This window comes from Rhinolophus sinicus, linkage group LG03 (assembly GCF_036562045.2).
Source record: "Rhinolophus sinicus isolate RSC01 linkage group LG03, ASM3656204v1, whole genome shotgun sequence".
Lineage (NCBI taxonomy): Eukaryota > Metazoa > Chordata > Mammalia > Chiroptera > Rhinolophidae > Rhinolophus > Rhinolophus sinicus.
The window spans coordinates 42,315,791-42,331,954 of NC_133753.1; the positions used below are offsets into that span (position 1 = coordinate 42,315,791).

Genomic DNA, 16,164 nt, shown 5'->3' on the forward strand with positions numbered 1-16,164 from the left:
TTGATTCATAAGTCAACGCTATCGTTCTAGCCCATGCGTGTCCTATTCTTGTGCTGTGTGATGCTCAGTCTCAGATTCCCTCTCTGGCTTCCAAATCATATCATCTTGGCTTCCTTTCTCTCGCTCTTCTTCACATTTCCCGGGTTTTCCCTTTCTGGTTTCTTCAGCTCTTGCCCGTAGATTCATTGTTTTATCAGATTCTTAGCAATGTTTAATCCTGGGCATACAGACACGAATAAAATTTGGTCTTTGCCTTGGTCATCACTCTTTTCTAAGATGAACTGATTCTGTCTCACATTGAACTTTGCCCCTAAATTGATGATTATCAAATAATGCATCTGCATCTGTGGTCTCATGGAACTCTAGTCACAGCTCCTCAACTTCCTCTGGACCAAACACCAGTAAGCATAGACATACTTTATTTATTTATTTATTTATTTATTTATTTATTTATTTATTTATTTTAAAGATTTTATTGGGGCAGGGGAAACAGGACTTTATTGGGGAACAGTGTGTACTTCCAGGATATTTTTCCAAGTAAAGTTGTTGTCCTTTCAATCTTAGTTGTGGAGGGCACAGTTCAGCTCCAGGTCCAGTTGCCACTGTTAATTGCAGAGGGCGCAACCCACTATCCCTTGCAGGACTCGAGGAGTTGAACCGGCAACCTTGTGGTTGAGAGCCCACTGGCGCATGTGGGAATTGAACCGGCAGCCTTCCCCCACTGGGCCGGCCCTCGACATACTTTAATATCCTTAGTTTGACATAAAGATGGTTCCAATATTTGCTATTATATAGTTACAGTGAATAAGCTTGGAATTAATCATTTTGTACAATGCAAGTAAATCTGGATGATGAATTCCTAGAAGCATAATTGCTGAGTCAGAGTATTTGCATTCATGTTTCACAGATATTGCCAAATTGTCCTCTATACAGGTTGTCCAAATGTAAAATCCCACCAGCCATGTGTGAGAGTACCTGTTTCGCCGCAATTCTCAGACAACAAAGTTGATCTAATAGGTGAAAAAAAATCACAATGTGGTTTAAATAATCTTTTATAATGAATGAAGTTGGGTGTCTGTTCATATATTAAAGAGCCATTTGTGTTTCCTTCTCTATGAACTATGCCTTTGCCTTCTTGTTCTATTGAGTTGTTCATTTTTCTTATTGATTTATAAAAGCTCTTCATATATTAAGAAAATTGGTCCTCATCCAATATGAGTTCAAATATTTTTATAGCTCATAATTTGGTTTTTACTTTATGTTGTTTTGTGACAGCTTAACCAAATTTATGTCTTTTATGTTTTGTTTTGTATCACACTAAGAAGTCTTCCCCACTCTGAGATAATTTTTAAAAAATATCTCATATTTTATAGTGCTCTTATTCCTTTGTTTTTATGTTTAAGTCTTTGAACCATTAGAATTTTATTTGTTAAGTAGGTGGGATCTGTATCACTTAGGAATTGGGCTTGGCTGCTCGCTACTTAATACTTAACTCTTAGTTACTCTTCAGTCTGGCTTTGGCCTCAGTCTCTCCATTGGAGCTCTTCTCACCAAGATCACCACCTTCTTGATGCCAAATCTAATTGACCCTTGCACACCCTTATTATCCAACTGCCTTCTGGAGTCTCCACTTGGGTGTCCCACAGGCACCTCACACCTAACACATCTTAATCTCTTCCCCTGAGCCTGCTCCCTGCCAGTGGATGGCATCACCATCTACCCAGCCACCCAAACCAGAGTCCAAGGTACCATGTTTGACTTTTGCCGCCCCTTCTCCTCCAACATTCAATCACCAAATCTTGACAGTACTATAGCCTTCAAACCTCTCCACTTCTCTCCATCCCCTTGGTCACTACTATTTCTCATCTGGATGACTGCAACAGTATCCTAACAAGCCTCTCTGCTGCTACCCTCCAATCCAGGCTCCATTTTGCAGTCAGCTCACCTCTAAATCACATATCTGATAATGTCACACCCCTGCTTATAACACTGCAGTAGCTTTCCATTGCTGGAAACCCTCACAAGGTCCCAAGTTTCTTCCTCTCCAAGCTCATCACCTATCATTAACTCCTGCAGCTCCCCTTTCCCCCAGCCAAATTGACCTTCAGTGCCCTGCACACAGTGGGCTGACACTCACACACCATTCCCTCTGCTGTCAAGCTCTCCTCCCTCCGTCAGACAATGCCTCCTTATCCTCAGTTCTTAGCAGCTCTTCTGCCACCAACCCTGCTCTGGATGCTGGTCCCCTGCTCTATATCCACAGTCCCCTGCACTCCCCCAGTCACTGCACCTGTTGATTTGCTGTAAAGCTCACATCTCAATTTGCAGTGTCCTCTCCAGCTTGTGCCCACAACCTCACTAGATGGCACTATTGCATCCCCAGTGCCCAACAGTGGAAGTACTATATAAATGTTTAGAAGGAATGAATGAATCCATCCCTTCAGAGAACACCCCAGTCAAGGACCCAGTTACATCGCAACAACCCCAGCGTTTGTTCAGGCCCGTTTCTTCTTTCTCCCTCACTTCTGTGCATATTAAGCTCCCTGGCTTATTAATTTTCTTTAAAATGCCAATTCATTATATCATTTTTCTGGCTGCCTCACAGGCACTTCACACCTAATACATTCTAAACTCTCCCCCCACCCCAAAGGCTCCCCACAACCAGTAAAAGATTGCTTTTCCCATTAAAAGTAGAGACCCAGACTAGAGGTAAGAGTAGGAGAGAGAAAGAGTAGAACTGGGAGGCTTGTTTAAAAAACAACAAAAAAATAGCTTTATTGAGGTATAATTTTATTGAGTAAAATTAACCATTTAGTTGTACCGTCTATGTATTTGACAAACATACACCATCCTGTAACCACCGCCACAATCAAATGCATAATATTCCCATCACACAAAAATTCTTGTGTGCTGCCCCCTTTGTAGTCAACCACCGTCCTCTACTCCCAGCCCTTGGCAACCACTTTTCTGACTTCTTTTGAGTTTTGTCTTTTCCAGAACGTCTCTTATTTGACTCAGCATAATAGTTTTGAGATTTATCCATGTGTTGCGTGAACCAGTAATGTGTTCCCTTTTTTATTGCTTAGTAGTTTTCTATTGTATGACTGACTGCATGACAATTTATCCATTCATTAGTTGATGGAGTTTAGGTTGTTTCCACTTTTTGGTGATTATGCGTGAAACTGGTATAATTATTTGTATAAAGGTCTTTATGTAAAGACCTTTTGAAAGGTTTTTGTTTCTCTTGGGTGGGATTGCTGGTATTGTGCTAAGTGTAAGTTCAGCTTTATAAGAAAATGCCAAACTGGACTGTGAAGGTCTTATGTAAATCACTGAGAAGTTGCTAACACTACATAGATTTGAAACCATTATTAATTCAAGCACCTAACTAAGCAAGTCCAGCTATGGAAACCAAAATAAACACCAATGACCAGAACTTACCGAAGCCCAGAATGTTTGAGGGAAGGTGGTAAATTGGAGACAGGACTGCTATGGGAGCTGGGACACCCAACACACTCAACACCCAGGGAGAGAGGTCTCTCCCTGGCCCTGCTGTTCACTCAGTGGCCTTGGAAACATCATCTCACGTTCCCAGGCTATTTGTAAAATGAATGATTGGATGTTAATGTTTTATATTAAAAAATGAATAAAATCAACAAGCTTGGGGGCAAACTGTAAAATTGATACAAAAAGAAACAAACGATCTGAACCTTATTTCAAATGAATAACATACTGACACAGAAAGGAGGCTATAACTAACCCAAGTAATTAAAACTATTTAGATAGACTATGTGCCCTCAAGCTCAAGACAAAAAGAACGGAAACATATATTGAATTCTAATTAGTAGGCCTTTTTCAGACATGGGTTAGTGATTTTGAAATAACATTGTATACATCCTAGGATTGAGCAAATAAGTAAATACATTGTGGATAATGAAGCCAAGTTTTTCCCTGTTAGAGAACAGGTATATAAATATTGAAATGGGGAAGGATAAAAAGTATCTGAGGATTCCTTGTACTATTTAGGGCAACATTTTTGTAAGTTTGAAATTACATTTTAAAAAAAGGTTGGACTATATCAGCACTTCTTAAATTCCTGTATATTAAAAATCACCTAGGCTTTTGATAGAAATTCAAAATTCCAAGGAATGCTCCCGCCTCCATATTCTGCATCTTTTCATTTGTGAAGTCCTGAGAATGTGGATTTTACATCATCAAACACATTTTTTTTTTAAGTGTGTTTTTCCAAGACCCATCAAGTAGTTGTTTCAATCTAGTTGTGGAGGGCTCAGCTCACAGTGGCCCATGTGGGGATCAAACCGGCAACCTTGTTAAGAGCACTGCGCTCTAACCAACTGAGCTAACTGGCTGCCCCCATCAAGCACATTTTTGAAAGGCTAGATTAAATTAACTTTGAGGTCCCTTGTTCTGTAACCTGGAGGAGGCAAAAATTAAGCCAGTTTTAGAAATCTGTTGTTGAGATGAAGAGAATGGATGTGACCACTCTCTATTTGTCTGAATTACGTTTATTACAGAGTTGAAGCATTCATACAGGTACCAAGGGGGCATAGGAAAGCCCCTTGACAATCTCCTGGGAAGAACATTCAGGAGAAACTCCATAATTCTCCAAAAGTTAAGTCATCAGGGGTGGATGGGTGGCTTAGTTGGTTAGAGCATAATCCTCATAACTTCAAGGTTGCCGGTTCGATTTCCACATGGGCCAGTGAGCTGCACCCTCCACAACTAGATTGAAAAACAACAACAACAACAACAACCCCTAGACTTGGAGTTGATGGGGCCTGGAAAAATACACCATTCCCCAATATTCCCCAATAAAAATTTAAAAAAAAGTCAAGTCATGTGGCCAGATTTCTGTACTTCCAACAGGACAGGACAAGTACCTACTGTTGGGACCTTTGCACTTACTGCTACCTTGACCTGAAACACTTCCCCCTACATGCTGGCACAGCTAGCTCCTTTCTGCCCATCCAGTCTCTCCTCAAATGTCAGTTTATCACAGTGGCCATCCACTCTCACCTGCCCTACCCCACCCTTCCCTGTTCCTTCACCAGGCTTATTTTCTTTATAGCACTTACCATTATCTGAATTTATCTATATATCTTGCCTGACTGACCGATTAGAACATCAGCTCCATGAGGGAAGGAAAGCATAGGTTTTATTCACTTCTGGATCCCTAGTTCCTAGGACAATGTTTGTTCTATATACACCAGGCACTAAGTAAATAGTCATCAAATTATTTAGCAATGCACACACATCCAGGAATCGATTTCTCATGATGAATGAACATGTTTACAGTGTGGTAGGTGAAATATGACCAAACCAAGTGAGTGAGAAACAAGACTACTGTATTATAATAAATACATTTTATTTATTTCTCCCACACAGTTTAAGAAAACCAGGCATTGAAAGAACATCTCTGCGTTTGGAAATGGATCTTTGCGTTTTCATCCATAATGGGTTATTGACTAGAAAAGCAGAGGCTGGCATTCAACTAATATGTCATAAATTGTTATACAGGATTAATAGGTGTTTCATATAAGAAGGGTATCATGGCCAAAACAAATTTGGGACACAGTCGATACAGATGAAGTATTTCTCCAACATATCTGACAATACCATTCTACTCCACCTGCCTTCCTCAGAACCTCTCAGATGAGCAGCGTTCTACAAAAAACACTTTGAGAAAGATTGCAGGAGACCAAATATTTAAATCACTTTGTACTCAAAAGGCTTAGAAACTTCCCACTTCTAATTCTAATCAACAATGACAAATTCATATCTTTAGAAAGGTGGAGAGTTAGTCTCTGAAAACTGAGCAATGGAAAACTCTACAATGAGTAAAGGGAGATACAGTTGACTAAATGGCCTCACTCAAACACATTCAAATTTTATCACAACTATAATATCAAACTTCCCACTTCTAATTCTAATCAACAATGACAAATTCGTATCTTTAGAAAGGTGGAGAGTTAGTCTCTGAAAACTGAGCAATGGAAAACTCTACAATGAGTAAAGGGAGATACAGTTGACTAAATGGCCTCACTCAAACACATTCAAATTTTATCACAACTATAATATCTGGTAAATTTTAGAGTAGTGTTTCTCAAGCAGGCGGAGTGATATTTCATTAGGAGTCTACTGTCCCTACATAGTCCCATTTGAGACAGTGCCAGGGTGACCAATTGCCACCAATAGGAATATGGCACATCTCTAAAGTGTATTGAGACATTGACATTTTTTTGAGAACTACATTGAAAATCTTCAACTGACTCCCTGCCAACCTTTTTGACTTTCTGGAATGACTTAGGCAAAACTATCTCCACATCAGACTTAATATTTAATGATAATCGATATATTAGAACCTATTTTCACTCCACATTAGAAGTTTCCCAATCAGTGTACTGCACACTCTTATAAAATTTTAATTTGTAATACTGTCCAAAAGCATACAATGGGACTAAGTTTACCAACCTTATAAAAACACTATGAAACACTTGGTCTTATTTTGTTGGCTCAACATTTTATTTTCCTCATTAAGCATGATGAATAAGCAACATAACCAAAGATTAAATAATCTAAAAGTCTTTCAAATTAATCACCCATTATCTTCCAATTATTTCTGAGCTGATCGAAGAATACAATTTTGTTATAAACAAGAGTATTTATTTGAAAGGCTTCATGCCTTTGGCGTTACTAAAATAGTGTATTTAAACATTGTACCTTTTTTCACTATAAAATTGAAGTTACAGTAAGATAAAATGGAAGCTCACAGACCCTGCTGGAGTACAATTCCACTAATGACATCAGATTGTTGCTAAAGAACAAATTTTGTCATGTAGCTTAATTTGGTAATTAATGTACTACTGTGTCCTACATTTGGTAATTAATATACCAAACATTTATGAACCCACATAATTTTATCAGTCTACCTTCCCCAGAGGAAGTAAACAGATAACAAAACGAATGAAATCTTATTTCTTGATCACTCTCATCCAATATAAATTGTTACTTGTCCTCAGAGGATTGGACGATGAGCTATGTGTAAGGCCATTCAAGAGGGTGGGCCAGTTAACCACAGAAGCAGTATTCTAAGATATGGGAGTATTCCTGAGTCAGCAAAGAGGATACTGCCTCGTGAATGGCCCCTTAAGTCATTAGCAAGTACAGATCAGGGGTTGACGGGCCTCTGTTAAAAACTGTTTTGCATCAGTGTTTCTGTACGCTCTGAAAACACCATGAAACACTAAACTTTCATTAGTAATGCAACAGATAGAAAACGCTCAGTGTTTTAGTACTATGCAGAATGGAAAGCCAGGGACACATCCTTAGGTGGTGAGTTGCTGAAAATTACATCAATGAAAACAAAGCTGGGAAGCCCAGTGCCTTCTGGAATTCCTGACACCAGCGTTTCTTCAAGTTTGGCCTGTGGCGCTTCTGCATTCGAGGCACCTGGGGCCTTGCTGCAGTGCAGATTTCCTCTAGGAAACCTACATTTTTATACTAGTAAAGCACAATGTCCTGGTTTCTCTGGGAATCTGTCACAAGCTCACCAAGTGTTTCTGATTCACAGTAAAGCTGGAAAAACCACTACATTTGACCAATCCTTTGGCAAAGTCTTTAACATCCTCGGCACTTGAATACTCAAATTCGCAGCATATTTGCAATGCTGAAGCAACAGCAAAAGTATGACATCCCTAAAAGCAGTGCTGTCATTGATTTAAAGGTAACAACTTAGCACAACCAACAGGGATTAATTAAGCAAACTCCCACAGTGTAACACATTTTTCCTGCCCTGAATAATACTTCCCATCATCACACTGGCAACAAGAAGAGAAAGCAAAATAGAACAAATTGTACCCAGCCATAGGCTGTGGACGTTTAAGAAAATCCAAATCCAAATCCCAAAGACGTGGCAATTTGCACTTTGAAGCAGAATGGACTTGTGGAAAAAGAGGACTCTTTATATTCATTTCCTTTACTAGGTGGTAAAAGAAACACAACCTCTGCCCAAACCAGGTCTCTTCATTCTGGAGAGCGTTCCCAGTCCCCAGGGCTCCCAGAGACCCAACTTCCTCTTTCTCAGGTCCCCCCACTGACCTTTCTGGCTCATTCTCCTTCCACTGTGGGAACTCTTGGAAGAAGCTTTGCTACATGAAACTCACTGAATGAAGCAAATTCCATTTTTAAAGAGTAATACTACAAGGGTAGTAAAGCTTAATCCAACTCTTTAAATAGAATTAAAAACCTCATTTTAAATAAATTTAAAACTTAATAGTAATGATTTACCTGAACGAGGACATACTTGAACCCACGCTCCCCTTTTAAAATCACACGTACAGAATCAGTGCACATCTAGAGAATTTTCCCCAGTTAAATACCTTATTGATATGAACCCACTCAAAAATGTCAGGCACTAATCATTCTGAACATTTTAGGCCACTCTGCACGAGTCCCACGCCACCCGCTTACGATGAGGAGGATGTTACAGCTTCATGTTGACGTCTGGCACAAAAAGCTTATGGTCTGAATCATGTTTCTTTTTTATGTAATTCTGGCTCGGGAATCCGATACAGAGCAGCTGAGAAATAAATTATGTTGCTGAGGCTGAAGATGAGACACAGAAGGATGGCTCCGGCTATCTGAGGGAAAGACAGGGTCCTGGAGTTGGCCAGGATCCATTCCTTCCTCAGATTCTTGTCCAGAAGTATGGCTTCCATCTGCAAGTGCGTGGCCAGGATCACACACACATGGAACAGCTGGTGACTGTGACCTACAGCAAGCACACAAAAGGCCACCAAGATCAGCAAGAAGAAAGGGATAACCATTGACACAGGCTACGGCATGTGTGCTGTAAACATCATGCTGAGTGAAAGACGCCAGACACAAGAGACACATGCTGTATAATTTCATTCATCTCGTACGTCCAGAAGAGGCAAAGCTATAGAGGCAAAACGTAGATTAGCGGTTGCCTTGGGCAGGGGGTGAGAAAGGAGATGAATAGTACATGGGCACGAGGGATCTTACTGAGGTGATAAAAATGTTCTACACCTCATTTATGATGAACGTTGTACAACTTGGTAAACCTACTAAAAATACCATTAAATTATATCATTGAAATTAGGGAATTATGTGATATGTAAAATATGCTTCAATAAATTTATTTTTAAAATATAATGTGCGAAAAATTAAAAGACCATCAGAGCAAACCAAATCCACCAGTCCTGTTTTTCCCGTGAAAAAGTTAGGCGTCATGTGCGACCAAAGGTCATCTCTTAAGAGCCAGCGCTGATGAGCTCAGATTCTGACTTCAGTGCCAAAGGAGAAGCCAGACAAAGTCTCTGTTGGCCACTTACAAGGGGGTCCTCTCTCTACTGCTAGTTAATTCCAGACATGACCAGGAGCTCTTCCTCCCTACGACGGGCAGGATGCTAGCTCATGGGTACACATCCACAGAGGGTGGGGGCTCAGAGGAGGGTGCTGGAACTGGGCAGGTATATTCTCATTTGCTGGTTGGAGAGAAAAGGAGGCCGTTGCCCAGGGCCAGGGACTGGTTTGGGGGGCAACCCTCAGAAACCAGGAGTAAGATGAGAAAACCACATGTGTCATGGGCTGAACTGTGTCTCCTCTTCCAAATTTATATGCTGAAGTCCTAATCCCTATACCTCAGAATGTGACCATATTTGGCGATGGGGTCTTTGAGGGACGATTAAATTAAAATGAGGTCACTACGGTGGGGCCCATATGATCGGTGTCCTTATAAGAAGAGTAGATCAGGACGCGGACATGTACATACACAGAGGGAAGACCACGTGATAAGAGACGGGGAAGACGTCTGTCTGCAAGCCAAGGAGAGAGGACTCAGACGAAACCAACCCTACTGGCACCTGGATTTCAGACCTCCAGCCTCCAGAACTGTGAGAAAATACATTTCTGTTGTTTAAGCCATCCAGTCTGTGGTTCTTTGTTATGGCAGCCCTAGCAGACTAATACAACACAAGAGTTAAATAAGGATTCTCCTTCAGTAAAAAACAAAACAAACAAAAAAGAGTTCAGTGTTGTACCCGAGGACTTATCCCAGTAAGTATTCAGTAAATGTATCCCAGAAAGGAACCAGCCTGGCCACCTGCACAGCCGGGCATGAGCAGAGTAGGGGATGAGAGTGTAGGAATGGTGGGGCTTCTCGAATGGGTGGCCGATGAGTTCCTGAGGGCAGGGAACGGCCGGCACCCCAGTCTGGGTCCTCCCAGGAAGAAGGCGTCCTTCAAGCTGTCACCTCTGCCTCAGACCATACTAATGGGCTGTGTACTATTTCCAAATCTGTGTGTGATGCAGCGAAGGGGCATCTGACCCAGCAGAGAGCTGCGCTCTCCAAGGACACAGGGCCAAACAGAGAGAGATGACTACGCTCTCACCAAAGGAGGCTCAAACCTGTCTCCATTAGGACAGGAGATAAAAAGACATTAGAGCATGAGTACTGGACATGTGCTCTGAAATGTGGCTGCAGCAGGAAGCGTGGTTTCCACAATCCCGCCTGACAGGAACAGGGAGGAGCTTCCTGTGGGCCAACGTTAACCAAATCCGTCCAGCACTTCCCACTCAGGCTGCTGGGGAGGGAGTCCTACATCTGGCAGACTCCGTGATTTAAGGACAGAGAACTCTCCCAACCTCTTCTTAATGGCCTGTCATTAACTGCTGTCTGGCAAATTTCCACTCAGAGGGGTGTGTTTCTGCTCTGTATCTCCAGGCCCAAGAGGATAGGATAGAGGTCAAAAAATAAAATGTTATCATTAAGAAGCCAGGGAGTTGGTATTTTTCCTGTAGCCCTCAGACTTCATCCACAATCACCTCTGTTTCATCTGTCTGGGGCTGGGGAGATGGATGTGGTCGGCGGGTTCCTGTAGGCAGGTACCATTTCCCTGGCCCTCTTGTCTCTCTCCTCTGCCCTCTAAGCATTTTGCTTGTAATCCCTCCAGCAGGAGACAATAAGTAAAGGAGACGAAACTGTAATCAGAATGAACAAAGCAAATCGCCACACAACGTAGGCGGGAGGAGATAGAAAAGCATGAACAAAATGGGCATGAGGAGAACCAAGGCTCTGCCCACCACGTGGGGGCTGGATGGCCCCTTGAACCACTATGATAGCTTATCTGAGGGGCTCTCATCCCAAGCACATACCAGCCTCACCAGAAGTGACCCACGGGTCCCTCCTCCAGCCAGTCCCAGAGCCAGCGTGGGGGAGACACATTTTGCAGGGCCTGCCCCACTTCCTTAGACTAAAAGGGAAGGTGCCCTCTCTACCAGCAGGTGTAAACCCTGAGGCTCTGACACCAACTCTACACATCACTTCTCTAACCTTAGTGATCTCAGGCTCACCTGTTGAATCACACAGCCTCTAAGTGAGTGCTGGGCCCCACCCCGCAAGTTTCTGGTCTGGGATGTCTGAGGTGGGGCCCAAGAATCTGCCTATTCCCAGGTAATGCTGAAGCTGCTGGTCTGAAGACCATACATGAAAACCACTGCTGTCCCATGGCTCCCGGCCCCACTACACCCACCTGAACAAGACAAAGGCAGACACGGTCCCCTGCTCTGCTCATCCCTGCCACGGGGTACCCTCAGAGCCATGTGCACCCTCTCCAGGGCTGCCCTCAAAGGTCATTTAGTAATGGGATTTCATGTTCCAGGTAATAATGGCACTCCCCTGGTCCCACACCTCATACCCCACGGTAATGCTTTAGAATCCTAGGCCTCCTGCTCTCCATCGTCCCCCACCCTCCCTGGCTACATCCATCTGCTGTGTGAACTCACTCACCTTGGCCTGCTCTGGAGAACTTCCTGAAAAACTGCTTCTCCCCCTGCCACTGCCTCTCCTCTCCAACTGCATCTCTGGCATCAGGGATGGGAGCCCTCCCCAGGTGGGCAGCCAAGGGCAGCAGGGCCGCTGCACACTCACCAATGTAGTCGAAGCATCCAGGGGCCAGGCGCTCCGGCAGGTGCGCAGAGTAGAAGAAAGAGGCCAGGAGAGTCATGAGCATGTGCTTCTGGTGGTACAAGGAGGCTTCGTTCTGTGCACTCTCCCCTGGGAACAGGAAGAGCTGTGGGTGTTTAAAAGAAACATCAGGTGTTGAGAGGAGGCCTTCTTCCTTGTCATTACCTGCAGACGTCTTGGCACACATGTGGAGTCTCCGCCAGCCAAGGCCCCCACCTCCTCAGGGCTGTGGCTTGGAAAGGGGAGATTCGGGGACCGTGTGAGCAGAATTCCTACTTTGAGTGGAATCAATTGAGACCAAAAGCAATTGTATTTTAATCCCCCAGATGCTCATGAGAGGCTTTTGGGTTATTTAATTACAAAAAAAAAAAAAAAAAAAGAAGAAGAAAAAGGAGGAGGAAAGGAAGGAAGGAAGGAAGGAAGGAAGGAAGGAAGGAAGGAAGGAAGGAAGGAAAGAAAGGAAGGGAAGGAAAACAAAAGAAGTGAAGAGGAAAGGAAAAGAAAAATCCTATTAGATACATTCCTACTCTTTTTTCTGGAGGTAAAGTGTAAGGATAGTGAAAAGTGATCCTTTCATACTTGAACTCATTTCTAACCAGCACATCTCCTGAATTGATGCTCCTAATTAAGGTTTTAAGGCCCAGAAATCCCTCGAAGGCCTTCTGAATCATCAAAAAGTATTAATTACGGCCATGATACAGTCTGCTTCAGAGGTAATAGTTTTTGTGTTATTGTTATAAATAATACCTGCAAAATTTCCCCATTTTGCAGGTATTGATATAAATACCATCTTGAGAGGGCACAAGGCCAAGCCTTTTATTTGCATCATTTCATAGGCACCTTTATAATTTCCCCATTTTGCAGATGAGAGAGCTGGGCCGGAAGGTGACCTGCAAACCACTAATTAGAAGTGAACTCAGAATCTGGGTCCAGGCCGGCTGATTACAGAACGTGTGCACTCATCACCACTCCATTTAGGGTTAGCTCTCCCTCCCCACTGCCCACTGCCCTCATTATAACACAGAACCTGTGCTGTATGGTTTCGTAGCACGTGGGACTAGTTTGTCCTCTCTGCTCTGTGTCCTTGAGGAAGGAGTGGTGAGAATGGGCTGCACCCCCATCTTTGGGTCTCCCTCTGGGCCCCCACAAGGGCAGAGCACAGAGCATGTGCTCAGTGCCCCACTGGGGAAGCCAGCTCCGCCTCTCCCTATCTCTGCTTTCTGCATCAGACCCATAGGCTGCCTCTGGGGGGAGATGCCACTCGCTGGGCACTGGCCATGTGCCAGGCATCGCTGAGCCTGGCAGATGTGTTGTTTTGATTAATCCCCTCTTCTCTGAAGGAAGGGACGTTAGTCGCATTTACAGATGAGGAAACCGAGACTCAGAGAGGTTATGTGTATTGCCTAAGGCCACACAGCCAGTGAGCAGTGGTACTAGGATTTGAACTCAGGCCTATCAGATTTGGGAGTACATGGACTTTCCTGCTTCCTGTCTTTCCTCCTACATCCTCTTCCTTCATGTATTCCATCTAATTCCCATCACTCTTTTAAGAACTTCAGTCATACTTTTTCCTTCCCTACTAATAAAATGTTAATTGATGGTAATATTTAATAATGCATTTTTTGGACTCTTGCCACCAGTACTTTACACATTATCTCATGTGAAATACTCCCAGAGCCTGATGAAAGGAGGTGTTATTATCATGCCCATTTTACACATGAGGAAAATCAAGGCACCGTGATGATAGATAACTTGCCCAAAGGCTTGTAGTGAGTAAATATTAGAGTCTGCTTCAGAGCCTGCTCTCCTAGTCACTCTACTAAACCCCAGGCTGCCTCCCCTGCTCAGTCCTCTATGATTGCTCCTGAGCCCCCAGTCAGCACTGGCAGCTGGCACATCTCCAATGGCTTGTCAAGGCCTCTGTGTCATGCTATCTCCTATCTACTCTGCAAATGTCAGTAAGGGGGCACCTGGGTCTCTACTTCCATATGTCCTGTGGTGACCAGTGTGGTGCTCTGGCCCCCAGGAGCTCAGGAAACAGCTGACTACCTGGTGTTGCCAACAGGCAGAGGAGATGGAGCTGGGCCCTTACCCTGTAGAAGATGGGGAGGGAGTCCCAGGTGTAGGGATAAGCAAACGCGAGGACCCGGAGAGTCTTACAGAGTCTGGGCCTCTGGAGTTCCAGAAACCTGAAACAGGAAGGGAAGAGGGGTGGTAGAAATGGGAATGAAAGATGTGTCAGTAAAGTACACACACACATATACAAATTAAAAATAACTGAGGTCAAGCAGTCAACAGCAGGCAAGTATTTTTGCACAACCTCCTCCAGCAGTTTCTCCATCAGACTTTTCCATCCTACCCCCGCCCATGGGGGAGTGGCTCAACCTCAGATGTGAAAACATCTCGGGGGAAAACCATCTCCTGGTTTCCAGATGAAGCCAGGAGGAGCTCTGGGCAGAAGTCCTTCAAGCACCACGTAACCTATCTGCCAAAGAGCCTTTTAGAAGTACAGTGACCACCAGGACAGGGGCACAGGCCCCTGGGGTGAGCACATCTGCAAAGGCTGAGATGCCTAACTAGTCAGATCCACCCCAGTGATGTCTGTGCGAAAGCCCTAGTTCAAGGAGGTGTTTAATTACTCTGAGGGATTTCTAGATTTTTAATAGGACACATGGAGATGTTGGCCTGGGGAAACTAAATAAACATGGTCTTTCCTTCTCTGCTTGTCACCATCCCCACCTGCCTCCAATCCAAAGACAAGTGAGGCCAACATTAACACAAGTGGTACTATCACAGACAGGCAGGTCCTCCAGGATGGGACACGAAGGGGCCTCCAGTGGCTTGGTCCCAGCCTGGGGAGCGGGCAGAGCGGAGGGTGTGGGGAGGGGCCAAGCAGAATGTCTACACAAAACCAGTCCTGAATCGCGACTCTGGTAAAGGAATGCTCACGCAGGTGGTGAGGCAGGGGCTTGCTTCCACACCGCAGTGTGCCACAGTGGGCTGGGTCCTTCTTTGGTGCCCACAGGGATGCATGGGTGGTGTGCAGAGCCAGGGTGCCGAGGCTTGTGGGGTGGCTGTCCTGGTGTGGTCTGTAGGACAATGGAGGCACTCAGGCCCTCTCAGCCTTCCCCACAGTTCTGCCCTCACCGTGCTCTCCTGCAGGGGTGGGGTCTGTGTCCCACCACCACTCCTCACCCCTGCTCCCTGACTCCCTAGCCCAGCCCACAAGCCTGCCCCTTCTCCCCAAAATGTATCTGCTGCTCCCCCCAACACAGGCCCATTTTCCCTGGCAGGGTGTGCATGTCCCCTGTGAGCCAGTGCAGTCGCCTGACCACAGACCCCACTATTGCCTGTATCCTGGGGCATGGGACATGGCAGAGACTTGCACATCTGCCTCCTGGGTGGTCGGGAACCTTCTCGAGGGCTGGAGCTATGTCCGTTCAGGTCTGGGTCCCCTGCATCTAGCTCAGAAGCACATCTAAGGACATGAACATCCCGAGGTTATGTGTTCTGCCAGTCCTCAGGGCTGCTGAGCACGGGGAGCCCTGTTTGGGGGTAGGAGGCCGCCCTATGTGCCCCGAGAAGTCCCAGGCCCTCCAAGGACAAGCTCCAAACTTCACTCAAGCTCACAGGCACGTCTCTCCTTCTTTCTCAAGCCTGCCCGTAAATCAGAGCAGTATGAGGTGGGCATAGGGTGGAGAAGGAAAGGGAGCTCAAGGGGAAGGAGGAAGAGAATTAAGGGACCTCATTTCATCATCCCCCCAAACAAGAACCCCAGCCTTGGAGTAAAGCACAAACCCCGGGATAGGTGAGGCAGCACTGAGCCGTGATGGCACATGCAGTGTTTGACCTGAGCACCCGGGGTTTGAACCTGCCTCTGCCTTTTGTGACTGTGTGACCCTGCAGGTCACATAACCTGTGCGCAGCTCAGAAGCCTGGCCTGTAACACTGCAACAACGGTGTCCCTTCATGGACCTGCTGCAAGGGTTTGATGAAATGATGCTCACGAGGAACTTATAACTATGCACAGCACAGACTAACACTCACTAAACAGCAGCTTTTACAAAAACGTGTGTCATAGGACACATTCTACCCTCCCGCCTCCCCATCTTGTAGCCACATTGTACCAGAAAATAGAAACAGGAGGGAACAGACAG

The 16,164-nt window shown here is 44.7% G+C and overlaps 1 protein-coding gene across 5 annotated transcripts in view; it reads right to left on the reverse strand.

The window, feature by feature from the left end:
* Positions 1-5,367: 5,367 nt before the first annotated feature.
* Positions 5,368-16,164, reverse strand: part of PAQR5 (progestin and adipoQ receptor family member 5) — a 65,282-nt gene continuing 54,485 nt past the window's right edge. For 3 of the 5 annotated variants that reach the window (XM_019725641.2, XM_074327504.1, XM_074327502.1), the window contains exons 6-8: positions 14,100-14,196; positions 11,972-12,113; positions 5,368-8,791 (exon numbers count right to left, since the gene is read on the reverse strand). In XM_019725641.2, coding sequence (XP_019581200.2) covers positions 8,550-8,791; positions 11,972-12,113; positions 14,100-14,196 — 481 coding nt within the window. In that variant the 3' untranslated portion in view covers positions 5,368-8,549. Of the gene's footprint in view, positions 8,792-11,971; positions 12,114-14,099; positions 14,197-14,243; positions 15,097-16,164 lie in introns of those variants that run through there. The other 2 variants (XR_002136840.2, XM_019725642.2) reach the window with 2 other exon arrangements.